The sequence below is a fragment of the Bolinopsis microptera genome, chromosome 6 (genome assembly GCF_026151205.1).
Source record: "Bolinopsis microptera isolate Bmic1 chromosome 6, MBARI_Bmic_1.0, whole genome shotgun sequence".
Taxonomy (NCBI): domain Eukaryota; kingdom Metazoa; phylum Ctenophora; class Tentaculata; order Lobata; family Bolinopsidae; genus Bolinopsis; species Bolinopsis microptera.
Genome location: NC_087077.1, coordinates 8121454 through 8137806, shown reverse-complemented (window position 1 = coordinate 8137806; position 16353 = coordinate 8121454). Strand labels below are relative to the sequence as shown.

Below are 16353 nucleotides of genomic sequence, written 5' to 3'. Positions count from 1 at the left end.
ACTGTGCAAATAAATGTAAAGGAATCGTCACAAAACGTGAATACAAAACTAAAGCATTTGAAACACTGAAAAGCCAAAAGCTTGGATGCAATGATATTGAAGATAAGTAGGAAATATAAGCAAATAATTGATATAATGATGCATACAAACGTAGCCCTTAAAATATGTAAGGGGCATTTTAAGGATATTTAACTATGTTAAAGAAATGCGATAAATAAAATTAAACAGTCTGTCGATATTTTGAACTCTTTAAGATGTTTATAAGCAGGCAAAATATTTACAATGTTTACGCTAAAATATTATTTCACAAATACATTGAAAGTTATTACAAAGCAGAGGCAACACTTATATGTTGTCTCTGTTACAAAGTCAAAATCAAAAAGTTTCACACCTACGCAAAATCAACAAAATCACTGAAAGTAAACAACTGAGAATATAATATCATAACTTAATGCTGGGTAACTAAAAATGTCAACACTTAAATAAACTAATTCCTGACCAGCAGAAAATAACAAGATGTCACAAATTGATAAATTTTAAATCTCATTTTTCTTCGCCTCTATCGAACATCTTACTGACAGCAACCAAACACAGCTTCCCCGCGTCAGCACAAGCCTTGCTGCTTAACACAAGGTTCAGGAAACCATGCGTCATTCCAGGCACTATCTCTAGAGATACCTCACCTCCAGCTTCTTTCACTTTACGGCAGAAAGCGATGGAGTCATCCAATAGTGGGTCGTATTCAGCGGACTGTAAGAGGTGAAAAGATAAGAGTAAAGAGAAATAAGTGATCTTCATAGAGAGGAGTATTTCAATATAACTCAGGTAGTAACTCATGGAGGAGGACCTAGCAAAATTTTCAGTTATTTCAAAACTTCTAAAACCGCTTCCAATTCTACAACGATACTCACGACTCATATCATGGACATCCATAGTCTATAAACAAAAATGTCGTCAGTTTAAAAAATAAATTGAATGAAATATATTCTTACCACAACATGTATAGGAGGAAGCGCTGCCAGTGTTTCCGGATCAGCCAGATAGGGTGACATGAACGGGTCATCAAAATACTTCTGGAGCAAAGTAGCGTTCTTTCTCGTCGCAATCTCTCCGGGATTGATAACGTACGCTGGCTCGGGGTACACATCTAAGGCTGAGAAGTTAGTTTATAAAATGTGAATATATGTGAGTATATATATTTAATCTGTTTAAGAAAACACATTTTCACCGTTAACACACACGTTCTCTTTTCCCATGGTCAAAATAAAGAAATCGAAGCGCTCGCCGATATTTATTATATGTATATTTATTATCTACATATTATATATATATTTATTATTGATGTGTGAACAGCAATCTTCAGTGACACGATTAACATTAAAATGGCAAACATTATACAGTGCAGTGCTCATTTACCAAATTTTATAATTAACAATTAACAATTAACAATTACTCAATACTCCTAAACCTATAAATAACAACGATTCTTAATACTTATAACTAATAAATTCTAACTAAATATGTCTAACTAAGAATTTCCTAGAATGTCTACATTTAGAAATAATCTCAGATCTTTTATTTATTGAGTCTGGGTTCTTAAGGATGTGTAGCTTTTCGTCTAAGCAGAGGCCACAATGCTCCGCTCCTGCCTTATATTTGCTCGATTTAGTAATAATCTTCCAGTCTATTCTTAATTCCTAGTTGGACGACGTTCGCTGTCCTAGGGTGATCCGATCGCATTTCAGATCGTCGTCCGATCGTTCCTGAGAGCTAGGCGCTCGGATTTTATTTTTGAGAGGCGATAGGATAGAAAAAATCCGAGAGCCTAGCTCTAGGATTTTACGTTTCCGAGAGGTGTGCCCTCGGATTCATCATTTCCGGGAGATAAAATGCGTGTTGCGCGTTTCCGAACTCAAATAAAATTCCATCGAGATCGAAAACATGAAAAAAATTTAAAATATTTACTTTTAGTATGTTTACATTCTTCCGTCAAATTAATGAGAAAATATAGAGAAGCAAAATTCATCATCATTGGATACGGCCATACTCTTGAAGAGTACTACAATGTATCCTGAGGTTAACTTGAAGAGTACTACAATGTATCTTGAAGTTAGCTTGAAGAGTACTACAATGTATCCTGAAGTTAACTCTTAAAGAGAACTACTAAGTTAGTTTCAAGTTATCATTTATCTACTTAATTTAACCTAAACAACCTCCATGTTGTTGTTGTTGTAGCCTGCAGGCAACCGTGGATCAACTTAAGATAAAGCCATGATCTGATCCTGAAGTTAACTGACAGAAAGCATGAAGTTTCAACCTACAGTAATTAGATATGCGTTGTCTTCCAATTATATCGGTCCTGATATTTGAAATTGTATCGCCTCTCGGATTTGCTCTTGGATCCTATAGGATTTGAGTATCCTATCGGGTCCGAGAGCAAATCCTATCGGCACTCGGAATTGTTAAATCCTATATCCGCTAGGATTAGCGCTCGGATCCGATAGGTTTTTAATTTCCTATCGGGTCCGAGAGCAAATCCTATTGCCTCTCGGAACTTACACATCCTATCGCCGCTCGGCGATAGGAATTCATCGGAGGTATCCTGAGGGGACTGGATCGGCGTTAGGATTGATAAAATCCGAGATATCTCGGACGCGCTAGGATAAATCCTAGGGTAATCCTATCTAATTAGAATCGCAGAAATCGACGTTCTGATCGAACAGCCGTGGAATATAATATAATAATTAGTTTGTGCGTTCGCGCGGAGTACATATTTTCAAATTTGCCGCGCGTTACATTTCGTATCAATTACGACATAATTATCAAACAGCAGTTGAGATTGATACACCCGATCAAATACCAAACTACCATCTCCAAATAAATTACTTACTTGCATCATAATCCCTGACGACTGTGGCCTCTTTCAGCTTCTTGCCAGGAGTAACCGGAGTAGCTGGAGTTGTAGGTGCGGTTTTTGACTCTTGGTGGTTGGGAGTGAGCACGAGCTTAGCTCCTTTAAACCTAGTTTCATTGTCCTCGTATAGCATCTGGGATATAAGGAAATTGCTAAGTTGATTAGTACAATTAATTGATAAACAAGTGGGGTTGATACTTGCTATCAGAGACTAGCGATCAGTCCTCAGATGAAAAGTAATCCTTATAACTTTTGAAGTTTTGAATAAATCTTTAAATAAACAAACCTTTTCAAGATCTTTATCGTCATGCTTGTTCGCAAAGTCTAGGGAATTCCTGCTAGTCAACGATGTTTTGTCTTCTGCAGACTCCCCAATTTCGTCTGCTATCTCTTCTTCTGCTATCTCAATAAGCGCAAGCGCTGCTCCTTCTGCTCCTGATGCTCCTGATCCACCTGCTGCACCTGCTGCTCCTGATCCACCTGCTGCACCTGCTGCTCCTTCTGCCCCTGCTCCTGCTGCTCCTTCATTCGTCTCCTCAGAGGAAACCAATTCGTCTGCTAAACTGTTTTGTTGTGAGTCATTATCCAAAACAGCTTCCTGGACATGGTCGTTCATAACTTCAGGTTGCACATCTCCTTGCGTTTCTGTCACTTCTGATTGCAAATCTTCTAGCGTTTCTGTAACTTCAGATTGCACATTTTCTTGCGTTTCAGTAACTTCTGATTCAGCATTTTCTTGCACCTCTTTCACCTGCTTGATTTCTGGCGCCTCTGCTACTTCACATTCGACATTATCTAGTTTGCTTTTCTCTGCAGATTCATCAGTTTCCTCTCCTACTTCTTGTGTATCATCTAGCTCATTCTCAGGAGCATTCTTACTCTCAACTAAATCGTACTCTGAGTCTCCATTCTCAACAACTTGTTCCGGATGTTCATTCTCAACAACTTGTTCCGGATGTTCATTCTCAACAACTTGTTCCGACAGTTCATTTTCAGCAACTTGTTCTGCCTGTTCATCCTCAACAGCATGTTCCGGATGTTCATCCTCAACAACTTGTTCTGATTTTTTATTCTCAACAACTTGTTCCGAATTTTCAGTCTCCATTTCGACATGACCATTATCTGATTCGTTAATTTTCCCTTCTTTTTGTTCATCAAGAAGGACATAGCTGGAATGGGCTTCAATTACAAGTCCACTATTTTCACAAGAATTACTATCTGCATCTAGGGCTGTGTGACTCTCTGATACGATATCATTAATGTCACCCTCTACAACAGAGTTCGCAATGTTGTCGTAACTTTCATTTATAATAATCCTATCTTCAGCATCAGCCACTACTTCATGTTCAACTACGATATCACTATTAAACGTGTTATAGCCCGGACTATTGGTCAGAGTATTGTCGAATACAATAGGGTTTATCCTGATCGTATCCAGCTCAACCACCTCATCCTCAGAGTCAACTCCTTCATAATCGTCTTGAACAGAACTAAAATTAAATTGTTCAACTTTAGAAACAGTCGTTTCTTCAATCACTAGAGTTGGATCTGAACTGAGGATAGGTAATTCTATGGTAACATCATCTGATGGAGATATATTTGAATCAGACGGGATATGATTTTCAGGTGAAGTAGTGTAATCCACAGAGGTAGTAGCAAGTGGATCAGGGGAAGAATCAGGGGTAGTGATGGCATATGTAGTATCTGGTTGTGGTGTGGGACCCACTGGTTCAGGTGTGGTATCTGGTTGGGGTGTGGGACCCACTGGTTCAGGTGTGGTATCTGGGGTACTGAAAGAGGGCATCTCAGCAGCGGCTGGGATCGTGTATTTGGGCATCTTGCCACAGATATCACTGATGTATTTAGAGTTCAGCTCCGATATCGTCTGAAAATAAGTAAGCTGAAAAATGTGAACTTATATACTAGACAACATGCATAGGCTGTAAAATAGAGCTGAGTTAACCAAATTATGTAGAACAAAATGTATACGACCGAAATGGTGAGCTTAAACCCCCCCCCCCCCCCCCCAACTAACCTGATGGTTGTCTGTTTTCTGAGGAAGTGTAGGATGATGCGCCGTCTGCATCCACTCACAGAACCCATTATTACTGTCAACTGGAACTCCAGAGTAGGCACGGAGACAGCACTGTAATACACCGGAGGGGAGAAGAATGTCTAGTGTACTGAGGAGACGGGACACCGACCCTGGTAATTATAATGTTAATTGGGGCTAGGATAATAGGTTGAGCAAATATGCCGGACAGGTTCAGGATTCCCGGACGTTCAAGTGCTAATTACTAATTTGTCAATTAACTCGCTGTGTATTGTGAAAGTGTGACATTTTCTTCACTCCACATTCTACATTTGATGGAGTCCCTTATTTTGGCGGACTAATTATAGTCCTACTGGAATTTCGAAATGTAACAAAGCCATGTGTTAACAAAGCATGTAATCTTGCAGTAATTTGACAGTGAGTTTAGCCTCGAATTGCTTCAAAATTATTGCAAGATTGGAAAGAACCACCCCACCACACTATTACAACACCACACTATTAACCTGTATAGTAGTACACAAACCTGCGTATTTGACGTAAGTAACAGGGTAAGCAGCTAGTATTCCATCAGGTGGTCTCAATCCGTAACTATTAGCCCTCATAGCTGTGGCTATAGCTAGGTTACCTCCTGCTGAGTCCCCCATAAACACGATACTCTTGCCCGTACATCCTGGGTAACAGTTAATGATTACAATACAAGGTATATGAGAGACACCTGATCTGTGAGATTCTTAAAATCACCTTAATAATGTTGGCTACCCGCTACCTATGTCACCCTGTGTAACATAATTTGATCTCTTTTAAGGTACAGGTATACTCAGTAGTACATATAATAGTACATAATAGTGTTCTCATAACTTACACACTGCTGACATATCATGATATAATATACTGTGCACCTGCTGCCTCCCCCCCCCCCCTCCTACAGTGTGCTATCAGACACGTGCTAGGTGTGACGAACATTATTTAAAGTATGTATTATAAAGTATATTATTACTACTTTACTGAATATTACAACAGATAAAGAAGTTTACAGGGAGCCCACGTTTACACAGTTTACTCAGTTTACACAGTTTACTCAGTTTACACAGTTTACACAGTTTACATATTTTACACAGTTTAATCAGTTTACACAGTTTACACAGTTCACACAGCTAACACAGATTTCACTGTTTAGTATTCATCCTTAAACTTGAAGAACGTGAACTTTTACCACATTTCCAGTAACAAGCAACATTTAGCACTCACCCAGAGTATGAAGATTCTCTAAACACCACGCGTAAGCGAAGATACAATCGTCCAGTCCTTTAGGAAAAGGGTTGTCCGGAGCAAGAGCGTAGTTTATAGAGACAACCACTGCGTCTAACTCTCTACACCAACCTCGCAGATACGCCTGGGACAATCATCTTATAGATTTTGATTTTATATGTAGAGAGGATATAAAGTAGTGTGTTAATATTTCCGAATTCGTTGAATGTGGAGTAGTTCGAGTAATTTCCTATTATAAAGTTATAAGTGAGCTTCATTTCTACCATATTACAAATTAGTACTTTTGATAATGAATAAGGAAAACATTTGAAATTTAGACCAATAAAATTGTTATGTCATGAATAAGTACAATACATACAAATAAGTTAAAATAACAGTAATTATCATGGATCTGAGATGGGTCGGGTTCAGAAGGCCCTGTCTGAGGCGGAGAGGGACTTCTGAAAAGTTCTAGATACAAATAAGTTAAAACAACAGCGTACAAGTCTAAAACATTGAGGTTTGAGGGTTCACCTACGACTTACACAGTTACAATTACAATTACATGTTAGAACCAGTTCGTAACAAGTCTTACAGTTACATCGTTTAAGGGTCATTGAAAATCTTGACGTTGAAATTAATAATTTTCTCCAGTTTATGGGATTCTAGTTTCACCATCAGAAATGTCTTTTAATTCATCAAACCCTTCCTTTCCTTCGCGATCAATCTCAATATCTTTTGGTGTTTCTGGTATCCCAACTCCAGTAGTATCCGGAAGGAACAAGATCGCCACAAACGCACAGACGGACAGACCAGCAAATAGAGCCAGAGGGATCTTCCTATCAGTCACCCCATACAGCAAGCTCACATACGGGCCGATAAAGCTGCCGACTCTAGCACAGCTGGAGCTGATACACATGACCATACCTCGATGTGAAGTGGGAGCTAGTTCCCCGGTGTAGAGATACAACATGGCAAACGCTCCTAGAATACCAACATTCCCCAGCAAACTCGCCACGTGCTCTAAAGTCCACGTGTCCGAGAGTTTTACATCCAGCATGGCAATGAGGTTCATCACTGCAACAGAACCAAAGAAGAATAGCGTTGCTTGCTTTCTCCCGAGAACCCGACAGACAAGGATAGAGAGAATGTATCCGAGACCCCCACCCAGTGCAGCGAACATGTAGCTGGTGTACAGATCAGTACCTATCTTACTCCACCCGAACGTGTACGCGTAGGTTATCAGGGCCACTAGAAACCAACCAACCATACAGAGAAGGGTTCTCTTCAGCATGCTCCGATATTTCATGAAGTCTTTAACCTGCTTCAAGTAGTTCTGTATTCTCTTATCGTATACAAGATGAATTGTGTCAAAAGAAATTGGGTGCCCACTGATCTTGGACAGATATTCTAAGGTTTTCTTTGCCTCACTGTCCCGTCCTCTGACCAGATGAAAGCGAGGAGACTCAGGAAGCGGAGTGATGAAGAACATGGCTAAACTAAAAACGCAAAGCCCACTCACAGCCAGGTAAAGATGTTCCCACTTGTCTATAAGGTACCCTAGCATGACCATTATCAGGTAACTCAGGGTCCACCCCAGGTTGTAGCACCCACTAACCAGGTTCCTGAGGTGAGTGGGTGCAAACTCTATGATCCAGCAGTAGGAGCCGGTGTAGTTGATCAGGAGCCCGAACCCTGATATGACCCTCAGGACTAGCAGTGTCTGGTAGTTGGGGGCTGCTGAGCTGGCAGCTGTTCCCATGGTGATCAACACACAGCCCACCAGGGCGCCTCTCTTCCGCCCTATTCTATCAAATATAGCTGTTGAACACAACAAACCAAGCAGAGCTCCTACGAAGTAGATACTAGAAATGAGGGACAACTTGGCCTCGTACTTGCAGTATATGTTCCAATCCGTCGTGAAAGTTGTCTTTTGCGTCGTCCAATTAAAATCGGTGGCAGCTACCAAATTATTTCCGCAGACCGTGTTCTGCGAGAAGAAGTCCTTCTCCAATCCGGCTGCAGATGCGTTGTTAAAGAGAGCCTCACAGCTATCTGAAACACATTCCCAATCCTTGTAGGGTATATTTCCAGCGAGGGCCGTTACATATGTCACCGCAGCTGCGTGAAAAATAGTAGAGAGAGCACTCAGAAACAGTAGAAAAAGCTTCAAGTTCAACCTAGGCACGATTCTATCGACTATATCTTCAAGCGATAGAGGTTCTTTCTTCTTGAAGTCCTGATTCATTAACTGTATGGCAGAATTGTCGAATGATTCTCCCATTGTATGTATCAAGGTTCAAATACAGACAGGATGGTGAGGCGTAATCACGAACAAACGTGTGAATTTGTGCTAAATATGGGAAATATTTGTATTACTTATTAGTCAGTAAAATAAAGTAAATATCAAATTTACGAGCATTATGTCCATGATAAAATAGTGAAAAACCGCCAGTTAAGCTGTTAAGATGCACTGCCTTGCATGTCGCATGAAACGTTAATATGAAATTGAACAATGGGGATAAAGTTTCATTATTGACATTACACCACATTAAATAAAAGCAGAAATCTTCTGTGTAATTCTACCCCAGCACAATACGATGTGCTTGAACGGTAGAAGCACATCGTATTGTGTATATGATAATATTATGTTTACACATAAAGCGGGCACTACATGAAGAATTCGATGTAACTTTGTTTGAAAAGCATTAATTAGTATATAATATTATAATGTTATAGATAAGTCATATCGAAGTTTGTAGATCATGTGATACACGAACGTGACTACGTCAGCAAGGTATAACAACACCAAGATTTACTGTGAATTAATGTGTTACTAATACTACTAACAGTACGTGGTCAACTAGCGCTTAAACTGATCAAACACTCGCTGGCTGCTGAACAAGGAACAACTACTTTCAGCGACAAATTTCACTCCGTTATCAAGCAGATATATTGTTATTTTAAAGCACTATTGTTATTGCCAACCAACATCTGAAAACCAACCACAATCCGACTTAGACTTTAAACTTTGCAGCTTCACACGATCCGCGCTAATTTAATTTAAAAACAAAGAAAGATCTTCAGATGTAACGTGAATCCCAGTGAGATCTTTACCTATCTTTACATGTTCTTTGTACGATGCTACTCAGTGTTTTAAACCTTATGCTCACATTCATATTATGCTCACTATTCATTAAGACGTGTAAAATGTGATCTTAATGTTGCTCTATTATGTGAAGAGTTAGCACTACCAACAATACCAGAGAGGACCCATGTTATGCTCCCACATGTAGTGGTCCCTTCTTGTAGCCCCCAACATTGGAAGATGGGCTAAAGTAGCTGATATCTACTTCCACCCTCGCTACCATCCACTACACCCACTTTCGAAACTTCCGGCGTACATGTTTTTATGACAGCAATAACTCTAAGATTCGACCCGGTGAAACTATTCTCAATATTTTGTAGTGTAAACAGCTGTAAATCACAAAAAACATCAAAATCTCATATCAAAATTCATCAAAAATTAAGTAAGATAAGACCTTGAAACCAAACTGGCCTGCAAGCAATGGCCCAGGACGGGTCGAAACAAGTTGAAATATACCGTTGAAATATACCGAGACTATGAGTAGTTATAGTCACTAGTCAGTAGTCAGTAGACCCCTGGGATCGAGTACAACTTTACAAGATGTTAATTTCGAGCAAATTAAATGCTTCGTAATTTGTGAGCGGAAAAATATTCACAAACGATCTGTATCATAAACTTATATAATATAATATAGTTCGATCTGTACGTAATGATATTATACACTTAGTTTATTTGATTATTTTTAGAGAATTGAGTAGACTGAGATACCCAGAATCTGCACTCTGCAGACCCTTCATCTAGAATCTAGATACTTATTATATAGGTCAGCAGACACTTTTAAATGCAATTAGATTTATTGTTATCCCTGCATATACGGGGGGGGGGGGGGGGGGGGGGGGGGGGGATCAGGTACCAAGTGCAGGACATCACGTCGACTAAGTGTAGTTTTGGATATTTTTCACTAGACCCACCCACCCCCTTTGCGGTACTAACTGTTTTTTGGATAATACGTAAGACACCCACCCCTTTTGCCGCCTTTTGCGGTACTAACTGTTGAAAAATCGTGGTACTAACTGTTTTTTGGTATATAGAATAAGATACCCACCCAGAAATTGCTTTTTTTTAAGGATCTCATTTAAACTTTAAAGGAAGACTTTTCAAAATTTTAAAAATAAAAAAAAACCCAAAAAAAACTTTTAAAAACCTCAAAACCCATTCCCAAAATTGAAATTTGAGGTAAAATGGATTTTTTTGGGGTTAGACACCCCCTATAGTACCATGTACTAACTGTTTTTCTGGAAAATGGGCAGTAGATCCACCAGTTAGTACCATGTACTAACTGTGTTTTTAGAAGAAAAAATGACCCACCCACCAACGTGATGTCCGGTACTAAGTGTATGATCTCCCCCCGGCATATATTTAATGATCTGTGGGATCTGCTGTTTCATTATTTCACACACAGTATATTTCCATGGAAGAATACCATTATGGAGCGAGAAATAGTAGCAGTACAGAACATGCTATATTATACATATTTATTTGGTAAGAAAACTTTCAGTACCACAATCGTGTCTTGTTCCATCCTCAGTGACCTTGCTAGATGGTCATTCAAGAAAAAGTCAGTCAAAACAGTGAAATTTGGGTCACGGAAAGCTGAAATTTGAAAATGTCCTACCGGTAGGTCATATTCAAAATTTTCATTGCATCAAAGTTTTCTCCGGATATACAGCTTCCAGTACCTTGATGGCGACTTGTCACTCTCATCGACCTCACTGATTGGTTACTGGTCAAATATTCAGTCAAAACTGCGAAATTTCGGTCAAGGGCAGAAAAGCTCCTCTTCAAAAATCTTCCAAAATCTCTTTTTATTTATACATAGTGGTTATGTTATACAGCACGAGAGGGTTTCTAATATTGGTAATGTGCTATGTAAGAGGGCTGCTAGTTTCTAATATTGGGATTGCAGTGACAACTACAATATAATGTATAGTCCACTATAAGCCCACATCCAGAAAGACGTCAGATAAAATTTGGATTTTGGAAGAAATTTGGTGACAAAGAGGAATTGTTTAGAAGAGCTGACCATTTTTAGCATTAATTAATATTTTAAATAATTAAATAATATATTGGGGGGGGGGGGGGGGGTGGGGGAAGGGTATTGATCTGCGAGGAAATTTAAAACTGTCTGGATGTGGGACTATATTATAGTCCACTACAGCCGACTACAGGACTGCTTCTCATGTTACTGATAATTACAAAAGTAGATCTCACCACACCGTTATAATATCAGCTGGTGTAGCAGCTACGTTTCTTAGTATGTAATATGTTCAGTGTATACCCCCCCCCCCCCCCCCTTAATAGCAGGGTTATCAGGATTACTAGTGTAGATTATAAAGTAGCTCTGTGTATACTACAATATCTCATGTACGTTACTAAGCTACTATGTGTACGTTACAATGAGCAGTAAGATGGTTAGTATTCAGAGAATGAAACACAATACTCATACACCTGGCCACTTGCTTCAGTGAGTTTTAGTTAGGAGTAACAGTCCAATTAATACATACTACTACAGCTACTTCAGTGAGTTTTAGTTAGGAGTAACAGTCCAATTAATACATACTACTACAGCTACTTCAGTGAGTTTCAGTTAGGAGTAACAGTCCAATTAATACATACTACTACAGCTACTTCAGTGAGTTTCAGTTAGGAGTAACCGTCCAATTAATACATACTACTACAGCTAATTCAGTGAGTTTCAGTTAGGAGTAACAGTCCAATTAATACATACTACTACAGCTACTTCAGTGAGTTTTAGTTAGGAGTAACAGTACAATTAATACATACTACTACAGCTACTTCAGTGAGTTTTAGTTAGGAGTAACAGTCCAATTAATACATACTACTACAGATAATTCAGTGAGTTTCAGTTAGGAGTAACAGTCCAATTAATACATACTACTACAGCTACTTCAGTGAGTTTCAGTTAGGAGTAACCGTCCAATTAATACATACTACTACAGCTAATTCAGTGAGTTTCAGTTAGGAGTAACAGTCCAATTAATACATACTTACTACAGCTACAAAATACTAAAGCTCTTAGTATTTTTTAGTTAGGAGTAAAGTCCAATTAATACATATTCTACAGCTACTTCAGTGGTTTTAGTTGGGAGTCACCCCCATTACTATACTACAGCTATTTCAGTGGTTTTTTAGGGTAACATCCTTTTAAATATCATATACTAAGCTACTTCAGGGGTTTTTTAGTTAGGGAAACGCCCCCAAATTAATTAATATTTCAAAGCTACTTCGTCCGAACGCAGTGAGTTTTGTTAGGGTAACGCCCAAAATTTTCATACTATACAGCTAATTAGTGATTTCAGTTGGAGTAACAGCCCAATTAAACATTTTAACAGAAATTCATGAGTTTTATTTAGGATTTAAAGTACAATTTACAAATCCGAACCCTTCCAGTGGTTTTGTTAGGAAAAAAGGCCCAAAAATTTTTTCCTTACTCCTTTTCTTCAGTGAGTTTTTTTTGGGTAACGTCAAAAATACTACTCCCTAGTACTTCGTGAGTTTCTTTGGAGTAACACCCCATTAATCATCATAAATTCTTCGTGGTTTCAGTTGGAGTAACGTCCTTAATCTACTACAAAGTATTTCCGTGAGTTTTAGTTGGAAAAGCCCAAATTAATAATGTTTTTAAAAGTATTTGGTTAGTTGGTAACCGTCCATTTTTTTCTATCAGCTAATTCGCGGTTTCTTTAGGAGAAACACCCCTTTTTATCTTTCCTCTACGTATTTTTGGTTTTTTTAGGAGTAACATTTTAAATTAAAAATAAAGCTATTTGTGAGTTTTGTTGGGTAACGTCCTTTAAATTTTTTTACTCTCCTACTTCGTCCGATACTGCCTGGGTTTTGTTGGAGTAAAAGTCCAAATTTCTTAAAATAAGCAATTCAGTGGTTTCATTTTTGGGGGTAACAGTCCTTTTAATTATACTATCGCCTTCGGGGGTTTTTTGTTGGGTAACAGTACTTTAAATCATTTTACTCAGCTATTCAGTGGTTTTGTTTTGGGGTCGGCCCAATTTTTTTAAATTCGCTTTTCAGCCCGTTACTGCTTTTTTTTTGTTGGGGTTTTCATAATTTTTTTTAAGCTAATTAGTGAGTTTCTTAGGGAACGTAAATTAATAAATACTTTTCATAATTCAGTGAGTTTCAGTTAGAGAAAAGTCCAATTTTTCATACTACAAAAGCTCTGCAATTTGGTTTTTAGGTTAGGATTTAAACAGACCTTTAAATACCAACACCTTTCATATTTTATTAGGGTAACACCCAATTAATCATAATAATAAGCTTTCAGCCCCTACTGCGTTTTTTTAGTTGGGGTAAAGTCCATTAATTTTCTTACACAAAGCTAATTGTGAGTTTCTTTTGGAGTAAACTCCAATTTTTTAAAATATTTACAGTACTTCGGGGTTTTTTTGTTGGGTCTAAAATTTTTACTTTAAAAGGGGCAAAACTTAGTGGTTTTAGTTAGGAATAACATCCCCCAATTTTAATCATACTAAAAACAAGCTACTTCAGGATTTTATTAGGGACAGTCCAATTAATCTACTACAAAAGCATTCGTGGTTTTGTTAGGGTTTAACGCCCAATTTCATCTATTTCGTATTCAGTGGTTTTTGTTGGGTAACAGTAAAATTTAAATTAATTTATAAAGCTATCGGGGTTTTTTGTTAGGGACGTCTTTTTAATAATAACTAAAGTACTTCAGGGGTTTTGTTAGGAGAAAAACCCTTTAAAATACTCTACTACAGATTAGCCCGATACTGCAGTGATTTTTTTTTTGGGTTAGAGTAACAGCCCAATTTAATCTACTATACACAAATTTCGGATTTTTCAGTTGGGGTTTTAAAGCCCATTAATAATATTTAAAAACAACTTCAGTGGTTTTTAGTTAGGAGAACATAAAAATTAATAATACTATACTGCGCTATTCATGGTTTGTTAGGAGTACCGCCCTTTAATACATATATAAGTACTTCGGGGGTTTTTTGTTGGGGAACAGTACAATTAATCATACTATAAGCTCTTCAGGAGTTCAGTTAGGAGTAACAGTCCAATTAATACATACTACTACAGCTACTTCAGTGAGTTTCAGTTAGGAGTAACAGTCCAATTAATACATACTACTAAAGCTACTTCAGTGAGTTTTAGTTAGGAGTAACAGTCCAATTAATACATGCTACTAAAGCTACTTCAGTGAGTTTTAGTTAGGAGTAACAGTCCAATTAATACATACTACTACAGCTACTTCAGTGAGTTTTAGTTAGGAGTAACAGTCCAATTAATACATACTACTAAAGCTACTTCAGTGAGTTTTAGTTAGGAGTAACAGTCCAATTAATACATACTACTATAACTACTTCAGTGAGTTTTAGTTAGGAGTAACAGTCCAATTAATACATACTACTATAACTACAGATACTGCAGTCCAGATACTGCAGTAGTCTATGACTCGATTCTCTGATCAGGGTAAGGACGGTCATTGATATAATATTATATTAATACTAAATTACCACAAACCTCGTGCTGAACGTGGCTCCCAGAGACGAACCCTCCGCCATGGAAGTGAACAAGAAGTCGTTTACTTTTAGGGAAACGAGACGGAGGGGGTATGTCAGGGTCTAGTGAGGGTGGAGCTGCTACCTGAGAGAATATGAATAATTGTCCTGTCAAACTTCAGTATGTGTCGAACTAGAGTCCGGGTAGCGTACTCTAGTTTGACAGAGTCGTACTTTATGGTTTGTTGAACTAGGGTACGTGTCGAACTAGGGTACGTGTACCAGATAAAAAAAGTACTAAATATCAGAGGTTAGCAAGGTAAACAAAGCATTCAATATCTGAAAATAAGAAGATGAACAGGCATTGAGTTTTTGAGGATAAGAAGAGAAACATTCACACTATATTCAATCTATTTTCACTCTATTTTTAAGAAGAGAAACGTTCACTCTATTCTAATTTTCATGCTCACTTTGGAGTGGAATTTAGTCTCTAGCAGTCGTTCCTATTAATATTTAATAACAACGTTATCAATAGTCTGGAAATTATACCTTTCACAGGCGCACGCGGTACACGGTACATACAATATATAATGTTACAGAACGGAAAATAATGTAAGTAAAGAAAGTAAACTTACACTTGAGGTACTTACAATAAAATCAGTATAACAAAATATAAACTTATAAAAATATGAAAATAAAATAATAAAGCCCACAGACCTGGCCCTCTCTAAACCGGGAGGATAGGAACCCAACAGTTACTCCAGCGTGACCCTTGTTACCAACTGGGGGGTGCATTAGGATCATCTGGTTATACTTGTTTCTAACGTATAGCGGCTCACCTGAGAGTAATGCGTAATGTTAGCATGGAGGGGTTAACACAGTGGTTAACACAGTGTGACAGTGGTTAACACAGTGGTTAACACAGTGGTTAACACAGTGGTTAACACAGTGGTTAACACAGTGGTTATCACAGTGGTTAACACAGTGGTTAACACAGTGGTTATCACAGTGGTTAACACAGTGGTTAACACAGTGTGACAGTGGTTAACACAGTCATGGTTAACACAGTGGTTAACACAGTGGTTAACACAGTGGTTAACACAGTGGTTAACACAGAAGAGAGTTTGTTGCGGAAATCATCTCTACAAGGTTTACACGGTTTACAAGGTTTACAAAAAATAGATCTATATTACAATGATCTATAATATATAATTATATAACGGTTTACGAGGTTTACAAAAAATATATCTATATTACAATGATCTATAATATATAATAGATCATTTTTGCTATAGACAGAAACTTTATTTATACTTTTAGAGATTTATGAAGCAAGAAGTTCGATTTACAGCCAGTACAATGAATATCAGTGCATATCTTAATTACAACATGGCGAACCTAGCAAGCTACGTTTATTAATAACCTTCAATGTAGATCTCTACTGCGATATCAACTTCTTTATTCACCATTCTTGGGACCTCCT

At 38.0% G+C, this 16353-nt stretch overlaps 3 protein-coding genes across 4 annotated transcripts in view; all 3 read right to left on the bottom strand.

Annotated features, from left to right (window-relative positions):
• On the bottom strand, positions 1-16346 carry LOC134816972 (uncharacterized). Of its 2 annotated transcripts, none has more exons than XM_063826032.1 (10): positions 16294-16346; positions 15588-15709; positions 14893-15015; positions 6216-6360; positions 5491-5637; positions 4950-5119; positions 3201-4799; positions 2891-3047; positions 993-1153; positions 1-750 (listed from the first exon to the last, which is right to left on the bottom strand). In XM_063826032.1, the coding sequence occupies exons 1-10, from the start codon at positions 16337-16339 to the stop codon at positions 544-546; spliced, it is 2877 nt and encodes a 958-aa protein (XP_063682102.1). In that variant the 5' UTR covers positions 16340-16346; the 3' UTR covers positions 1-543. The 2 variants fall into 2 exon arrangements, with proteins under 2 accessions (XP_063682102.1, XP_063682103.1); XM_063826033.1 differs by having other exon boundaries at positions 993-1147.
• The window catches only part of LOC134816912 (mucin-2-like), a 765431-nt gene that overhangs the window by 723910 nt on the left and 25168 nt on the right, over positions 1-16353 (bottom strand). The gene's annotated exons all lie outside the window — the stretch shown is intronic.
• On the bottom strand, positions 6558-8569 carry LOC134816973 (organic cation/carnitine transporter 2-like). The gene has a single exon (XM_063826034.1). The coding sequence runs from the start codon at positions 8497-8499 to the stop codon at positions 6871-6873; it is 1629 nt and encodes a 542-aa protein (XP_063682104.1). The 5' UTR covers positions 8500-8569; the 3' UTR covers positions 6558-6870.

What these genes read in the sequence shown, in the direction of transcription:
- LOC134816973 (XM_063826034.1), bottom strand. Translation starts at nt 8,499, where the DNA reads ATGGGAGAATCATTCGACAATTCTGCCATACAGTTAATGAATCAGGAC.
- LOC134816972 (XM_063826032.1), bottom strand. Translation starts at nt 16,339, where the DNA reads ATGGTGAATAAAGAAGTTGATATCGCAGTAGAGATCTACATTGAAG. An exon ending in ACGATAAAGATCTTGAAAAG is followed by an intron (nt 3,048 to 3,200) that starts GTTTGTTTATTT and finishes CTTATATCCCAG; the next exon opens with ATGCTATACGAGGACAATGA. An exon ending in CGTCAGGGATTATGATGCAA is followed by an intron (nt 1,154 to 2,890) that starts GTAAGTAATTTA and finishes CTAACTTCTCAG; the next exon opens with CCTTAGATGTGTACCCCGAG.